Here is a 16,793-nt window from a genome sequence, read left to right as displayed (position 1 = left end):
ATTTATATGTGACATGATCCCCTACAGAGTTGCCCAGTTTCAATGGTTGCTTTATATTTTGAAGGTTTGTGCAGAAGTGTTGGACAATGACTCAATACACCTCTGCAGCAAGCACCTGCCCTCTTGGCAACATATATTTTATTTCCTTTCAGTAAACTGATGCAGACAAGGAAATATGATACTGGCCAAAATATTGGTTGCCACCCAAGTTCCTCGACAAGAATTTCCTTCTGAAGTATTGTAGTGTACGTGTACATGTATCCTCAGGCAGGTTTTATGCCAAGAAAATGTAAAAAGATTTGAAAAAAATTGCCCTCAATGAACTCTCATAACCAAATTTAATCCTTCCACTGCATGTCATTGTATTTAATTCACCTGTATCAAATGCGCATTCACCTGTCACGAAAGAACCTCTCAATCTGTGGAATGAAATTTTACAGGCAATGAACTGCTCTGACTGGCCTGGTATGTATCTCTGAAATACTGTAAAATGGGAACTTGCACATTTCACACTGCATTAAATCAGCAGAAAAGAAAAGAAAAAACTTTAAGCAGAACGAGAAATCAAAGCACTCGATTGTTGTTGCTGTTTTGTTTTTCTTGTTACAAGTACATGCTATCAATGGAACTGCTATTCAAAACAAACTTGTGCAAACAATTTCTGATTTTACAGTATTCGCAAAAAAAACAAAAAAACACAAAAAACACACGCAAGGAAAACGAAGGAACTTCTTCTGCATACCTGATGAAGGATATCGAGGTCAATGATGCCGGAGAACTCCATGGTTGTCGTGACGGGCAAATCTCTGGTGTAATTGTATGGCTTGCGGGTTGGTGCAGTCAAGATGAGCTGTTCGGTGCGGTAGAACGGGCCGAAGTGCTCGTCAAAGTAGTTCTTTTCAAGCCGCGACTCGCTGTCTGGTGGGGACCAGAGCTGCACTGGATCCGTCGTAATCTTTGGGCGGGGTGGAGGACAGCCACAGGGAGAGATGCAAGATGTGAAGAAGATTTTGGAAAAAACTTAATGCATGAACTACTGGGGGAATTACTGTATATCATAATCAAATATATGTGTTACATGCGGAAGCACGTAAGTGCTTAAATATTTGCATCATCACACAATGGATGGCTACCAAACTTTAAAAAAAAAAAAAATCCTGTGCTGAGTCTTTTCACACGTACACACACAAAGCAACAAACAGTCAAGAATGAAATATTGTATTTAATGAAATGTAATGATATAGCCTTCATTATTACAGAATCACCATATTTCAATATGTATTAAAAGAAAGCAGATCACTTTACTTTGTGGATGATGCCATCCAACTGCATGAATGACATTGCCCCAAAGTACGGCTAATTGTTAGATTTGTTCTGTGTAAAACAGAAAATATCATAATTTTTCACAATCATTATTCCTGTGCCAGCTTTAGGTGCTTACAGATAAAAGAATGGGCTATTACAGTTACTAGAATGGGAACGTTTCCTCTGCACACGACACAATTTTACTTGAAAACATGTCGAATCTTCTTTCAGATGAAATTATGAAAATCCTCACCTGGAGTTTGATGAATCCCACCGACATCCCTGTCACCACCATTACACCCAGGACAATGACGACGTGGGGATGAGCAGCCACAGCCGTGCCGATCTTCTGGAAGAGCAACTCCAAGAGGCGCTGGAAGGCGAGGCCACAACTTGCTTTGCATCCGACATCATCCTCCGAGATCTGCGATGTAGTACCGGTTTCGTTGACGGAGTTGATGGACGTGGAGTTTTCGTCGCAGCACTCACCCCGGCTGCCATCACTCCTCTGCTTACAGCAGCACAGGGTCAGGATGTTGACGGTGCAGAAGAAGATGACGAAGACACCGTAGGCTGCGGTGAAGATGACCATGTATCCGTCGACGCCAAAGATGAGGAAGGGTGGCTTGGTGGCCGGAGGTGGGGGCAGAGGGGGGCAGGATGCAGGACAGTCTTGGCAGCTGCAAGGCTGCGTGTCGTTGCTTATCGCTTCTTGGCACGAGTACACCTTGGTCTCCATGGATTCCATAGACTCGGGAGGAGACGAGAGGTTAAAGTTGATTTGGAACGGCGTCTGCTGGTTCGTTTTGTCACCCATAAAGTCCAGCCAGCGCTGTGCCGTGCAGTGCTCTGCTCCATACTGCCCACAGTACAGCGACAGCACTTTGGTGTTACTGCTGGGGAAGTTCACATTCTTGCAAGAGTTGAACATCTCCTGGGCGGTGTCGTTAAGGACGTAATAGTCCACCTCTGAGATGCTTCGGTTGGACATTGCGCTAACATCATCAGAACCACTATCAAAGCCAGGGTAAGGCAGAGTTGTTGTCGCATTCACGAACATGCTCTGGTTGGTGCTGCAGGTCAGGTGGCAGTAGAGGGTGACGAGATTCTTGTAGCACGACGGACACCGCCCCATCGTTTCTTCGGGCAGCTTCATGTTGCCCTGGAAGGTGAGCAGCTGGGAGGTGGCGCAGCACGTGCGGGTGGCATTCTCGTCCTCTGCGACCATCTCGGGGCACAGCTCCTTCAGGATTTCCAGACCCTTGGAGTCATTGAGGAGTGGAGCTGGCTTGTTGTAGAGGCAGTTCAAGGGTTTCTGGGTAGTGGAATCTGTGCCACACTGGTCATACCACATACAGTACCCTGGCTCGTGAATAAAGATGCCATCCTACAGAGGGTTGAAAAAAAAAAGAGGAAAAAAAAACAATAATTTATATGATACACAATATTATGAGTGGGCCAATTACAGTAAATCTAGTGCTCTGTGAAAGCAATCACCTTTACACTGTACATTTGTGGGTAATTCCGTGAAGTTGGGGCAGTGTCCATGTAGCATCGTGATATTTGAAAAATACATTTCAGCATAACTCAATATTAATTATGCTATACATTTATTGTTTGTAGGCTTTACATTTGCATTGAGGCCACACATTTTCCTGGAAATTTTGTGCCATTCAGACTCGATTTTGATGAAGTTATTAAACAATATGTAACGGTGTCCTGTAGCATCGTGACGTGTCCATGTACAGTGTAGCATCGTGAAATTTTAGAATTTGGTCCTAAGAGACAAATTATGGCAATTAGCTTGACCAAAATTTGATGCAATATGCATATTTACTAGATTAGTCAGATAGCTAAATATCCCAAATTACCTGTACACAGTTTTAATTTTAAAAGAAAATTACAAAATGTATCACGATGCTACGCGGTGTCCTTTTTTGTTACATTTGGTAGGACACCGTGTAGCATAGTGACACATTGTGTAATTTTCTCGTAAAAGTAAAACTGTGGAAAGGAGAGTTAAGATATTTAGCTATCTGACTACATGTAATCTAGTAATTATGTATATTATATCAAATTTTGGTCAAGCTTATTGCATTAATTTGTCTTTTAGGACCGGATTTTAACTATCACGATGCTACATGGACACGTCACGACGCTACAGGACACCGTTACTTTTTTTTTGAATAACTTCATCAAAATTGAGTCTGAATGGCACAAAATTTCCAGGAAAATGTATGGTCTCAATACAAATGTAAAGCCTATAAAGAATATATGTATAGCATAATTAGTATTGAGTTATGCTAAAATGTAACACTTTGTGCCCCAACTTCATGGAATTACCCTTGTACATAATACAGGGAATACTTCACCTGGTGTAACCATCACATAGCAATTTGCTACACAGTTTGGATTGTATAGGACTGCTAAAAATTGGGCAAGCAGATTTTCAAATTGTTGCAGAACACTTGCCTGAACATGGATTTTACGTCCCAGAAATAAAGTCCAAATATAAACATACAATGTAAGAAAATGACTGTAGAAACTCACTCCTTAGTCAATCATTTGAATAAACAGCACAAGTTGATTTTTACACATTACCACTTTTGAGTATCATTTTAGTTCCATCACGTGTTGCATTGCATTGGGGCTTTCCCAAAAGTGTTGGAAAGTTGCTGAAATGAAATTAAAACGTTGTGCATTCCATCACTATTAAAGCAGTCATTACCTTTGGGTCTCTTTCAGTTGATGTTATGGGTTTGTAGGGGGAGAAAGTGGGGAAAAAAAGAAGGTTGCTTCAAGACTTTTTACTTGCCTGATTGAGCAAGCACATTTTTCTTATCGTTCCAAAACATTTGCCTGACTTTTAGTTCCACTTGCCTCAGGCAAGCACTTTGAATGTAGCACCTTGCCTCATGTTTTCCCAAGACAATATTATCAAGAAACTTTATCATATAATGCTCATTTGTGACAGATTACTGCTGTCATGGTGTAAAACACTTGATCAACTTCACATTAATTCAGAAGGCATGTATATAATGTAACTGTACAATGTACCAGGCCTCAAATTACCCGGGAGGCAAAAGGCAATTTGCCGCAATGCCCTATCTACTTGCCGCAATGCCTCTCTAAAAATTACCATGCTCACTGCAACTTTTCCTTGCTGCCCTTAAAAAATTTTGAGAGAGTGCCCTTAAAACCAAAAATTGCCTGTCCCTAAAAGTGGCGAAATTCGAGGCCTGATGTACAGCAAAGTCACATGCAGTGCACATTTTACAGCGTGTGCAAAAGCACACATGGTGCCATTATATGTTTGCCTGCCTCTTGATCAGGGATACTTCAATGTCGGTTCAAGATCTTTGTTGACATGACGCATTTCGGAAAGATAAACCACGACCTTGCATTCACGATACAACTTCAGTGATATTCCCACTGTACTTTTATCCATGGCCAGGGAAATTGTGTCATGGACACCACATCTAGCTCAATGTATTGCATACATGTATGTACTGTATACCCCTACAGTAGGGAGTATCAGTTTAATCATTAATCAAGATCCTGCAATAGGTAACAGGGGAGACATGGAATCTCTCCAGAAATTGTGATGTGAGGAACTCTGTCTTTTCATGCATTCCCAGTGAAGCAGTATCGCAATAAATGATAATGATGTGCGGTGTACAATTGTACAGTATACAACATACAGTTGTATGTAAAGGGCATACTGTGTGTACTACAATTCCATGTTTTAATAAACATCCAGACTTTCTAAATCAAAGTTTAGTGAAAAAGATCAAACCATATTGTTGTAGGCTGGTTCTTTCCTTGAGAACACTGTGCTTTGCCCTCCACTGTCAGAGGCCACATTGTTTCATGTTACCTATAGTACAAGTACTGTAGGTACAAATGTACGTGTAACACTTGACATTCCAGCGAGTATATTTTCCTCACGAATGAGAGATAACAGCCCTGAAAAATTCAGATTTTGTCTTTGTTGAGCCATTTTACGTATGATATAGAATTCCCTATAAATGGCCCAGTGTATCCTATTACAATGATCAAAAAGGCAATACAGTCAAACCTGCCGTAGTGGCCACCTGTCTTCAGCGGCCACCTGCCATATATGGAAACTAACAACAAAAAAACAAAACAAAACACACACACACAAAAAGAGAGAGAGAAAAGCAACATTAAAGACCCGGAGCTCTATAGTGCTCAGCAACCTGTCTATAATGGCCACTTACAAATTTGTATTAAATCTGCATAATATTCAGGGGCCTACAATAGACAGGTTTTACTGTATTTGTTGCATAAACAATGTACATTGCAAATGGTCATTTCATCAAGCTTTAATAGACAGCAGCCAGTCACATTCTGGAAGGTATTATTACAAAGTGACATCACTGCATGCAATACAACTCTTTCAATCTTTGCTGCATTCTAATTGTCATGTGACTGCATTTAAATGACCAATCGCTGACCAGTATTCACATCATGTGAATACGTACATTATGCACATATTCACATCATGTGAATACGTACATTGTGCACATATTATGCAAAATGTACATGTAACATACCATATGCATAAAGTTTCACCTTGAATTCTTTACCATACAATATTGCACACTGTAAGCCTACACGAGTACATGTGCAGTACCGTACTGTATTGTCCTTCAACTAACAGCCAAAATTACTACCGTACACGTGACTCCTGCCCAAAGTCCATCAATTCATGCAAAACCTCCCCTGGCTTTAATAGTTTACTTCTATGATGATTACATACACAGTACTACTGTATCAGGACTTGGGTCTGGATGGCGTCTGTGTTGTAATACAAATTATGCAAAGGATCATACGCGTAGGGCATGGTACAATGACCTGTTAGTGTTATTTAAACCCATAAAAAGACTTCTAGTTCAATTCCCGCTATCGCCAATGACGTAAAAAACTCCTGTGCACGCTGAAGAGCTCTGTCACAGGTGCACTGTGGTGTGGGATTCCTCGGTCTCTTGTTCGATTCCGGTTGTCTCACGCGAGTCGCAGTTCACATACAATGTACAGCTGTACGATTCAATGGAGTTCTTTGTCTGCTTTTCCGTTGTTAATGTTAGCCCTTTTTTTTTCTTGGCTATAATTCAGCTTAAAAGAACTGAAAGTGTCTAAGCTTTACTGATTTGCCGTCACTAGAGTCATGGTTCACTACTGCAAGGCTTCAATATGCTGGTCACATGATGGAAATCGAAGAAATCTTCAACAAAAAATACCTCCTTGTGAAGACAGAGCGTGATGTACAGTAAGTGCATGTGCAGCCAAAACCGGGGCAAGTTTGTCCCATGAGCTATCCCATAATGCATCTAAAACGCTGCTCTGCGCACGGCACCTACAATGTACAGCGTACGTATTGGAGATACTGTACATACATTTGTATACCCTCAATTTATGACCAAGACAATAAAAACTCACTCAACACAGTGGAGTAAAATGGCAGGACATCTAGAGGGCACTTCAAAGTTTTATGTGTTTTCACACTTAAAAAAACAACAACTTCATAATGGCTCTGACATGCACACATATAGGCCTAGTTCCTGTACATTATGTACAATGTACCTGGTATGCCTACAACCGTACTTGTAGCCATGTACACTGTATCTATGCATAGTGCTACACTATAATGACCAATGAGGTGGTAACTCCCTGATATGACTACCACCAGTATACAATACATGTACACTGTACATTGTACATAAAATTGCACACTGTCTGCCTTGATTTGACACAGTACCATTGGGAGTGCAGCAATTAAAAACGTTTATGAGTTATCACATTTCACAGTTCAGTATGACAAAATATCCTCCCATATGAAAATCTTGTAATAAAGCTTGGATATTTTTCTCTAGCTCTTTATGTGCCATGGTAGAAACCCCCGTGTGCCACATTATTCTGAGACATCAACGTAGTCATGCGTTGAGAAAACATTCTGTTTTTCAAACCTATAACTTTTTATAGATTTATGATGTTAAATTGTAGATAAAGTGAGCACAGTTGAAAAGAAAAGGCCAAACTTTGCATTGATGTACACTGTACATGTAATCTATATATTGTTTTTCTTTTTAACCCCTTCCTTACTGAATTCTGAAATCCCCATAGACTTAATACACAAGCCACCAGGTTCCCGTATGGAACGGGTTAAATGCCTAGCAGCTACATTACTGTAAACATATGACTTTTGAACACAAAGTAGTGACATTAATACACTTCATTACTTGGAATTTGAAGGCAAATCCAGTATGAAACACTGCTTGTTTAATAGTCAATCACCACATGAAATGCAAGCTTTAGACGAGAGGAGTGGAATCGAGAGAATCGCTTTCATTGTACTGTGACATTTGGCGATTTATCGATCGGTTTCGGTGGGTTTGTGCGATTGAGTGGAATATGCGAAATTGGCACGCTGTCAACTGAGTCGAACGTGCGAACGTGGCAACTTAGAGAGTTTTAAAAACAACATAGAATACCGAAGGTCCCTTCACACCATACATTGTATGCATTTACTCTATCAAAAGAAATGAAATCAAATTAAATTTTGGAATTCAGTTTAACTGTCACAAGTCGCATCGCAGTGAGTGTGTGAACGCTGGAGCAAAGGAAGTTGCATGACCTAAATTTTTGGGTCCCATCATTCAAAACACATTACAGGGCAAGTCCAAGATAAGGTCCCCTCAGAAGGCAAAATTTCATCTTTGCTCAATATTGACATGTTTGGTATCATTTTGAAGCTTATGAGTTGAAGTTTTGATTTCCGTGGAGGAAAAAATGATATTATGTAAATTTATGCAAATTTCAAGGGCTTTATTTGCATATATGTGAAAGACAGCGTTCCGTATGGGACATTTATAAAAATTCATATTAATTCAAAGGAAAGCAAATAATATTTGATTAATATGTGGACATAAGAAGTTCATCACATAGTTTAACTTGGTATGAAAATTTAGGGATTATGCAAATGATTATGCAAATTAGCTCGTGTCCTATCATGAGATGTCCCATACGTAACAAAATGAGGTCATTTTTTTAGGTTTTTTCTGAAATTGCTAAGGTTATTTTAATGCCCTTTTGGAAAGTTCTAATTCATTGTTTAGAGAAATTAAATACCATAGAAAAAAGAAAAAAAAGTAAAAGAAATATTTTTTATTAGGCATTGAAATAATGTTACGTATGGGACAAATGCGTTACGTATGGGACATCCTCATACATATTGCATGTGAATGCATGTAGCTAGCTGGGAAGGTCTCTCAGTACACAATGGTCAATCATCCTGAAGAAAGCATCCTAACATTGTAGCTACTTTTTGAGTTATAGACACTTGAAACAATACATGAACTTGACTGAACAATTTTCAGACAGGGGGAGGGGAAAATGGCAAAATACACAATGAAAAATCAGCATTAAAGGGATGGTATAGTTTTTTGTAGAAATGGGGATTCAGTTTTCAACATTTAAAGAGATGATTGGAAACCAATTATATGAATTACTTTAAAAGAACATCAAATCCTAAGACTAGAGGAATTCAAAGTTTATGTGATGGAGATCCAATTTGAAATGGTTGTGATATATATAGAAAAAAAATAAAAAGTAAAATTATTTTTTTTTACTGCGAGTGATACACAAATTGTCCTTATTCAGTTTTCAGTAGTAGCCACAACAAAATTCATGGGTATACATACTGAGGTGTGACTCGAATCAATGACCTGACTGCTAGATAGACATCATATATCTACTCGATCACTGGGGTTCTATGCAACAGGTATTGCTCATTTATTAAACTTAATATTTCTTGTGTCAAGTTGTTTTTTATTGAAACTAAATGGCAAACTGCCCTTCATCAATGGAAGTAAACACTTTAAACTACCAGGTATTCAATTTTTCAGTAGTAACTATCCTGATAAAAATAGGGCATACATACTGAGGTTGGTCATAAAAAAATATAGAATATGATTAAATGTGATTTTGATGGTAAATATCTGGGGAATATTGTTCCCTTGTCAATCTGGATCAGTATTTGAGTAATTTCAACTGATTCCACCTCAATAATTATGCAAAATACCCATAAACATGCTTCTCCACACACTAAACGAATGGGGGACAAAGGGCATGCATACCCAGGTTGGTCAAAAAAATATGAAAATATGATTGAATATGATTATGATGGTGAATATTTGGGGAATTCCTTGACAATCTGGATCAGTATTTGAGTAGTTTCAACTGATTCTACTTCAATAATTATGCAAAATACCCATAAACATGGTTCTTCACACACTAAATGAATGGGGGACAAACTGTCCCGTACGTAACGGTCCCATACGTAACAATTCATGTCTGTCTTTAATTAGAACCTGTAATTAGAGCTTTTTGCCTAATGACATGAAACTTATCTGTGATAATCTTGAGTGTTGTGACGTTCATCACAGTGAGTTACAAGTTGTAGAATGATATACTTTCAGAGAGTATTGAGGTTTAAAAAAATGTTCAAAAAAACAAAAATTTTCTGGTCCCATACGTAACGACACATATTTTCTCTTCTAGAATATAATTGTCAAGGTCATTTTTCTCAATTTTTTACATGATTATACTTCTCCTAGATATCAATCACCATGATGAAGTTCAATATGATCAAAGGCCATTAACACTATTTTTCAGGTCATAAAAGTCTCTGAATGTCCCATACGTAACGTGCGCGTTATCTTGGACTTGCCCTACAGTACACGAAACACAAGGGTAAAGGGCCACTCTGTTAGCAGATTTCAGGCATGTAAGCCTTGGTTGACAAACTACAATTGTACAGCACTTGTCATTTTTTGTGGGATATACGTGTTAGATCTGTCTGTCTGAACGGGCACAAAAACTAAGGTATTTGGATTGCGATTGTTATCCTACCGTAATATCAGGATGGAATTTCCTATCAAATGCTGATTGACAACAAAATGCCACTGCAGTGATCAGGTGATGCCTCGGCACATGACTCATGCAAAGGTCAGTATCTAAGCACTCATAAAAACCTTTTCGGCATGCTGACTAAACGGTTAAACATTGTGACTGAGAAATACCGGCACACAGCAGATCAGTGTGTACACTAAGTGTGCTGAGCAAATATCCACAAAAACCTGAATGTGCACCAGTGCTGATGTGTACATTGTACAATGTCCATGTGAATACTGCATGACGTGTAAAACAACCTACAGTTTTTCAAATTCATGATTCTTCCGTCGAGATGTTTTCATTGCAACTGATTGACAAATTGCCCTACATCGACGTAAATAAGCACTGAATTGATCAGTGTTTTAGTAGTAGCCATGATAAAAAACGTCGATGTAGGGCAATTTGTCAATCAGTTGCAACCTACAGTTTGTTCATTTCTTTGGCTTTCCTTTATATTCAAAATAATTAGGACAAGGTTCTCATTTCCTTTACCAACTACAGTACATAAAATTAGGAGGGGGAGGGGGGACCATCTAAATTACCAATGCAGCTGTACATTCTAGTACAGTTTTGTCTGTAATATGATGTAAAGTGCATTCAAACAGCGTCAGGTGAATGAGATGAAAAGTTAAGAAGGAATTGAATGTGTGACCAAATAGTGTACTAGAATAATGCAAAGTAAATGTGTGTGTATGTACACGTAGCATTGGATTTCTAAACTTGAACTGTGAAAATGGCTGGACGTGGCAGTTGGCACGAAGCACGGAGCAGAAATTATTTTTAGTTCCTTTACATCCTGTCATAAGAGCAGTAGATTGTCTGGAAAAACATCTTTAAAGAAGTCACCCATTTCTTTCTGTTTTCCCTTTCTCTTTCCTCCTCTTCAGCAAATGGATGCACAACTGATTACATCGGGTCGGGTCGGTGTAGATTGTAATTGTCGTTATTCAATATCTGCTCACATGATGACAACTTCCCTGTGGGATGGCCCAGATCGTTTCCTGCGTGGTTTTTGTTATTAACTCGCTTCAGCTTCCATCTCATGCATAGATCAGACTACAAAACATCTGGACTCTGAGCACTGTGGAAACAAGCCTGCAGTCTTCAGCAGTCTGAGTCACATGTTCAAATGTTGTACCTGTAGTAGGTCTGTGCTATGCTGTTCAATGAATTTAATCCCTTTCACACAGGTTCTGCTTTACATGGGATACTCATTGCTCTTTGAAATTTTGATTAGTATTCCATGCACAGCTTGTGGTCACTTTCTCCTAAAAGAAAAGTGCTGTAAAGAGCATAAAACCCTATGATAAAAAGTTTTCATCTTTATGTATACTACGCATGATTCTGCAGGTGAAATCTTTACATTATTTTGAAGTCAGCTTCGTTCAGTTATCCTCATTTTATAACATACAAAACCATTGTACAAGTATCACGTACGTGTACATACTGCAACTCATCTGTAAACGACACAGACTTTATTCACTTTTCAGACGGTTTTGTACAATATCTGAGATGTCTTCTCAGTCATGAAGTCATATCTGTGACATCTCCAGTAGGTCGCCAATGGGTCTCCGTGAAGTCACAAAGACGTCCATTAGTGACCTCATAGATAAAAATTCATCTCCACGACTTGGTTCAAACTTGAAGACATCATGAAGACATCATGGAGACATCATGGAGACATCTCTGCACTGTCTCTGCCACGAGATGGGGACTGGAAAGAGTTTCCTTAAAATTGAACATATTAAATTCTCTGGAGAGTCGTTTACATTCCTGGAGATTTTGCGGAGATTATTATTATTATTATTATTTATTCGGCAATTCGATTAGGGAGACTAAAGTTACTACCAGGTCGCCAACTAGGGAGATCTACAGTACATGTATGCAGGCCCTAGTCTCCACCCTGATGCTGAGATAAAGCTGTCATTTCAGCATACAGATACTATACAGGCAGGGTTCGAAATTGGCGATGGTCCGCTGGCCATTGGCCACCCAAAATCATGTCGGACTTTGTCAGCTAAAAATCATAAAATTCTGAAGTAACTGGTCCGTCTGGCTAGCCAAAATATTGCTTCAGTGTCAAAATTGATTCTATGTAGTCCGCCTGGCTAGTTAAAAAAAAAGTTAAGTGCGACCCCTGACAGGAATGAGATCGATCACAGACATCACAACATGTTATTTTTGTGAATTGACATCGACGCCATAAAAATGCACCTAACGTTACACGTGCATACAATTTGTACACTCTCACATGTGGCCACATTTTCGAATGTTATGAAATATGCCATCCAACTGTGATTTGCTAAATTCGCAAAATTACACCCTTGAGAAAATATAAAAAGCTTTATAGACCACTACACAGTATCTACCAGTACCATGTACAGGCTATAGCTAACCGCACCACTAGCCATCAGTGACCACAACACGTGAGACACTGTTACTGCCATATGATTACAGCGCCCCGGTTTACACTATGCTATCATTATACAAAGAAGATAATTTCTACACGATGTACAACAATGCAATGTCCTATCCCACTGCAGGTAAAATTTATACGCAGATATATGCCTGTTGGACCACCGTTTCTAGAAAAAAAAAAGTCTAAAACCTAGACTCTACTGTGTATACGATACAAGTGTACTTACTTGATGGTTTAATTGGACTGTCTAAATTTCTACAATGATCATTGATTGACATGTTATGGGAGGTTGGGTTTCCGGACACCTAAGTTCGCACGTGAAAACTTACCTATTTTACATAGAATATGCACCCTTTACCTCAAAGACTTGATATAGACACCTCATATACTAGACTATACTCTGAAAATGGCGTGAGAATTAACCTGCTAAATCGTTGGATTTTCCCCTTCAAAGTGACTCCATGTACGAATGTATCAAAGAGAGTTGTGCACGCAGGCATCCTTCCTCTCTCCCTTCATGCTGATCTCTTCACTATCCTCTCCCTCGGACAACTAGTCACACTGCCTTCAGACAGGTTCGAGCACAGGATCCTTCTCCATGCACAAGCAAGCAACACCCCCTCCATCCCCTACTGGAAGCAGCTTCTTACCAAGCTGAATTTACCACCTCTCCTCTCAGACACCCCCAACATCGACTACCCAAGCTGGAGAAGGCTGTGTCGTCGAGTTGTCCACAATCACCACATTGCACAGATTCGCTTTGCCGTAGATACTAGGCACTCCCTTGTTCTATGGAAACAGTGCAGAAGCCTGCCAACCCCTACTAGTCTGTTTCCAGCTTCCCTGCCTCCACACCTCTGCAATGCCTCAAGATTCCGCTCCCAGCTCGCAACTGGCACCTACCCAACACAGTACCGCCTGATGTCCATAGGCAAGTCCTCCACCCCCATCTGCAGACTCTGTGGAGAGGAGGAGGAGAACACAACCCACTTTGCTGCTTCCTGTCCTACCCTTCAGACCCATAGAGCTGCTGTGATCCAGCACATCAGTGCACTCAACCCTCCAGACCAAGTCATCCAGGATTTCACAGCAAATGACATCTTCATCTTCACCACGGCACTAGCATTCTGTTTCCCTGTCTCTCATTACCTACCTCTCTCTCTGCTGATATTACGACCCACTGCCTCCGATACATTCTCAAAATTCACCTTGCACGCCTGAACCTGAAATCACAGCTCAACGCGGATAACCGCTGATCTCCGAATACCGGAGGAAGAACAAGCAAGAAGAAGAAGGAGAAGAAGATTTTGTTCGGGAAATATATGGGGAGCGAGTGTGCACAGTGTTTACATTCTCGCCGTACGATCGACGCAAACGAACATTCGATCGAACATATGTGTATGTAACTATAAATAACTCGTAACATCTTGTAAGACTTTCACTGCGTCAATTTTATTCCAGACGCACTTACACGCACTTACAATACGCGTCCGGTCCCACAACCTGTCCGGACATACAACGCTTGTTTGGTCATACCCGTAGACTAGACCATTCTATGAATTCAAATAACGCCTAAAATATGTAACTAAAAGGACAAGACACTGCACTACAAGTACAAGTACAACACTCAACAGCCTAGTGACAGACACTGACAGTGTGATGTATATTCAAAGCTTGACCAAATAAAATGTAAAGATCGGTCACGTCTGTATCTGGTCGTTCGTTGGGGATATGCTCCGCGGAGACTGTGCTGTGTCTAGCTTCGATAACGTCACAAAAAAAAAAAAAAGACTCCTCCGATCAGACGGATCTCTCTGTCTGTTACTTAGTACCTGTAAATTTAGTGTAAGCGTGTGGTAAGCTGTATCTAAATTTACTATAAACATTGATAAATGAAATAAGGATTCAAGAATACGAACATACAAGTGTAACGTTAGTCATCACACTCAAAATCACACTGAGTCACACAGTAACACTAACAGTACACACAGCATTGTAAATTTACTTGAGTGTACACCTCTCTAACAGTCTAATAATCAATTAAAGTGTAGACAACTTGTCTTAAGCCTACTCCACAGTAGACTAGTTTTACTTGTATAATTTTAATTTTTTATCATTTTAGACAATTCCTAGTTCTGCACTAACTGTTACAAAAAAAGGGGAAAAATGATACTCACACTCATCGCTGCACTGACTTCGCCGTCAGCAGCGGCGTTCATGGTGAAACATACGATCGCCAAAAGAAGCAGCATGTACGTCTGTCGCTGAGAAGCCATCCCTCCTCGGAATACCTCTCTCGGATCGAGAGAGACAGTTCGATAGATATGGGCAAGATCACGCTTTCCAACTCACGTCAGTGTACAAGCCTATGTCTAGGACTTGTATGCCTTCAAATGATCTGGTAGTTTTTCAGGACATTAGCCTTACTATCAAATATCACATATAAAACAGTCATCGACGACACCGGTTCGATAATTGCCTACCCTACTCTTCACACGTTGGCTGACACGACGTAGAAGTTACAGTAATCGAAAAGAGACTGGCTATAGTCGTCATGCATGAGAGCAGTCAGTCAAGCAAACCGAGTACGCGGAGTGTGGTCGAGGGCGGACTCACACTGTGCGATTTTTACTGCGATGCGCTGCGCTGCGACAATGTGCGATATCGCAGCCTGTTGCACTCTGTCGCAGGTGCTGCGATGTACACCGCACACTGTGCGATTTGTGGCCTACGATTTACACCGTGCGCATGCGTACATCGTACATTACGGCACTTGTTCATCATAAAGAACGTTTACCATGAATGAAGTCACTCGTGACTTTTTTTTTTTTATTTTGCGACGTTGGTTTGAAAAGTACATGTGTGTTGAAGCTTGCTTTTTTTATTATTCCAAAGTAACTACAGAAATTACTAGATATGAATCGAATAACAGTGTATATTCTAAGAAATAAAGTTAATAATGATAGAAAAAAGAAATGCCATATTTTGGTATTAATTTGGATCACTGCCTGGATCAAAGTCCCCCCCCCCTTTTTTTTAGGAGGGGGGGGGGGGGTTACGTGGTTGTAGGATTCTTGATCATTGGAAATAGTCATTTACAGCATATTACGCATATTTATGTAATTATTACAATGGGTAGAAATCAGAGTATTAAAGGGTGAAAGAGTACTGCTTGGTGGAGGTCTGTATTCTCTGAGTGCTTTTCTAAGGCTTTGATAGTGGAATTCTAGCATTGTGGTTTCTCAAACACATAAAATATTGTGCTGACATATTTTTCTGGTTGGCCCTTGAAAAATTCACTCTTGTTTTGTGTACGGTATGTAATTACCATCCATATGTAAGGGAATCACACTTATTTACAATATATATTGATTCACAAATAAAAACGTGACAAGAATAAAGATAATGATATATTCAAGTCATTAAATTAAATTTAAAATATAGACACATTGATCACAATTAAAGTCAATTCAATAGTTTATTTATTTCCATCATCAAAAAAGAAAAAGATAACATGGTACAAAGAAGTTCAAGTTGTCGATTTGTCTTTCTATATCATGACTACAGCTGTATGCTTCAATTAGTTCAATACAATTGTACTGTCAAAAAATGCATAAAAAAATGCAAAACTAGTAGGAAAAGCAATATCATAATTGTGCTGTACAATTCATATATACATACTGCAGTATGGATGTCATAGTTCTTAAAAGTATCACACAAAGTGACAAAAAACATCAACTTCCATTTCTTTTCCACATAAACAATGAATAAATTCAGTCAACTTGAACATCTACAATAAGTTCAGCTCAACGAGTTACCATTACAATTTGCATGAGACAACTACCTATGCCACTACAATTTCCCAAATAATGTTGCAAAAACAAACAAAAAAACCTCAGAGAGGAAATTGCTGCAATCTAACATACTCTACAAGCAATGTTTACAGTTAGAGTTTGTGTACAAAGGTACATAAACACTTACTGTAAACATAGTGTATTTTGAAAAATGCCAAATTGAAATGATCATACCAGCATCCGAAGGGGTGCTTTGAGATGCACTAAATGTGCTACTGGTCCTAATCCAGATTAATCAG

The 16,793-nt window shown here is 39.5% G+C and overlaps 1 protein-coding gene across 1 annotated transcript in view; it reads right to left on the bottom strand.

The window, feature by feature from the left end:
- The window catches only part of LOC139714737 (NPC intracellular cholesterol transporter 1-like), a 38,338-nt gene extending 23,071 nt beyond the window's left edge, over positions 1-15,267 (bottom strand). The window contains exons 1-3 of the mRNA XM_071626409.1: positions 14,878-15,267; positions 1,559-2,692; positions 743-955 (exon numbers count right to left, since the gene is read on the bottom strand). Of these exons, the coding sequence (XP_071482510.1) occupies positions 743-955; positions 1,559-2,692; positions 14,878-14,976 (1,446 nt within the window). The 5' untranslated portion in view covers positions 14,977-15,267. The remainder of the gene's footprint in view (positions 1-742; positions 956-1,558; positions 2,693-14,877) is intronic.
- Between the last annotated feature and the right edge of the window lie 1,526 nt (positions 15,268-16,793).

This window comes from Diadema antillarum, unplaced genomic scaffold (genome assembly GCF_040938485.1).
Source record: "Diadema antillarum isolate AM-2024a unplaced genomic scaffold, OU_Dant_1.0 scf00000045, whole genome shotgun sequence".
NCBI classification, from domain to species: Eukaryota; Metazoa; Echinodermata; class Echinoidea; order Diadematoida; family Diadematidae; genus Diadema; species Diadema antillarum.
Note: the sequence above shows the minus strand (reverse complement) of the source record. Positions and strands in the feature narration are given on the sequence as shown.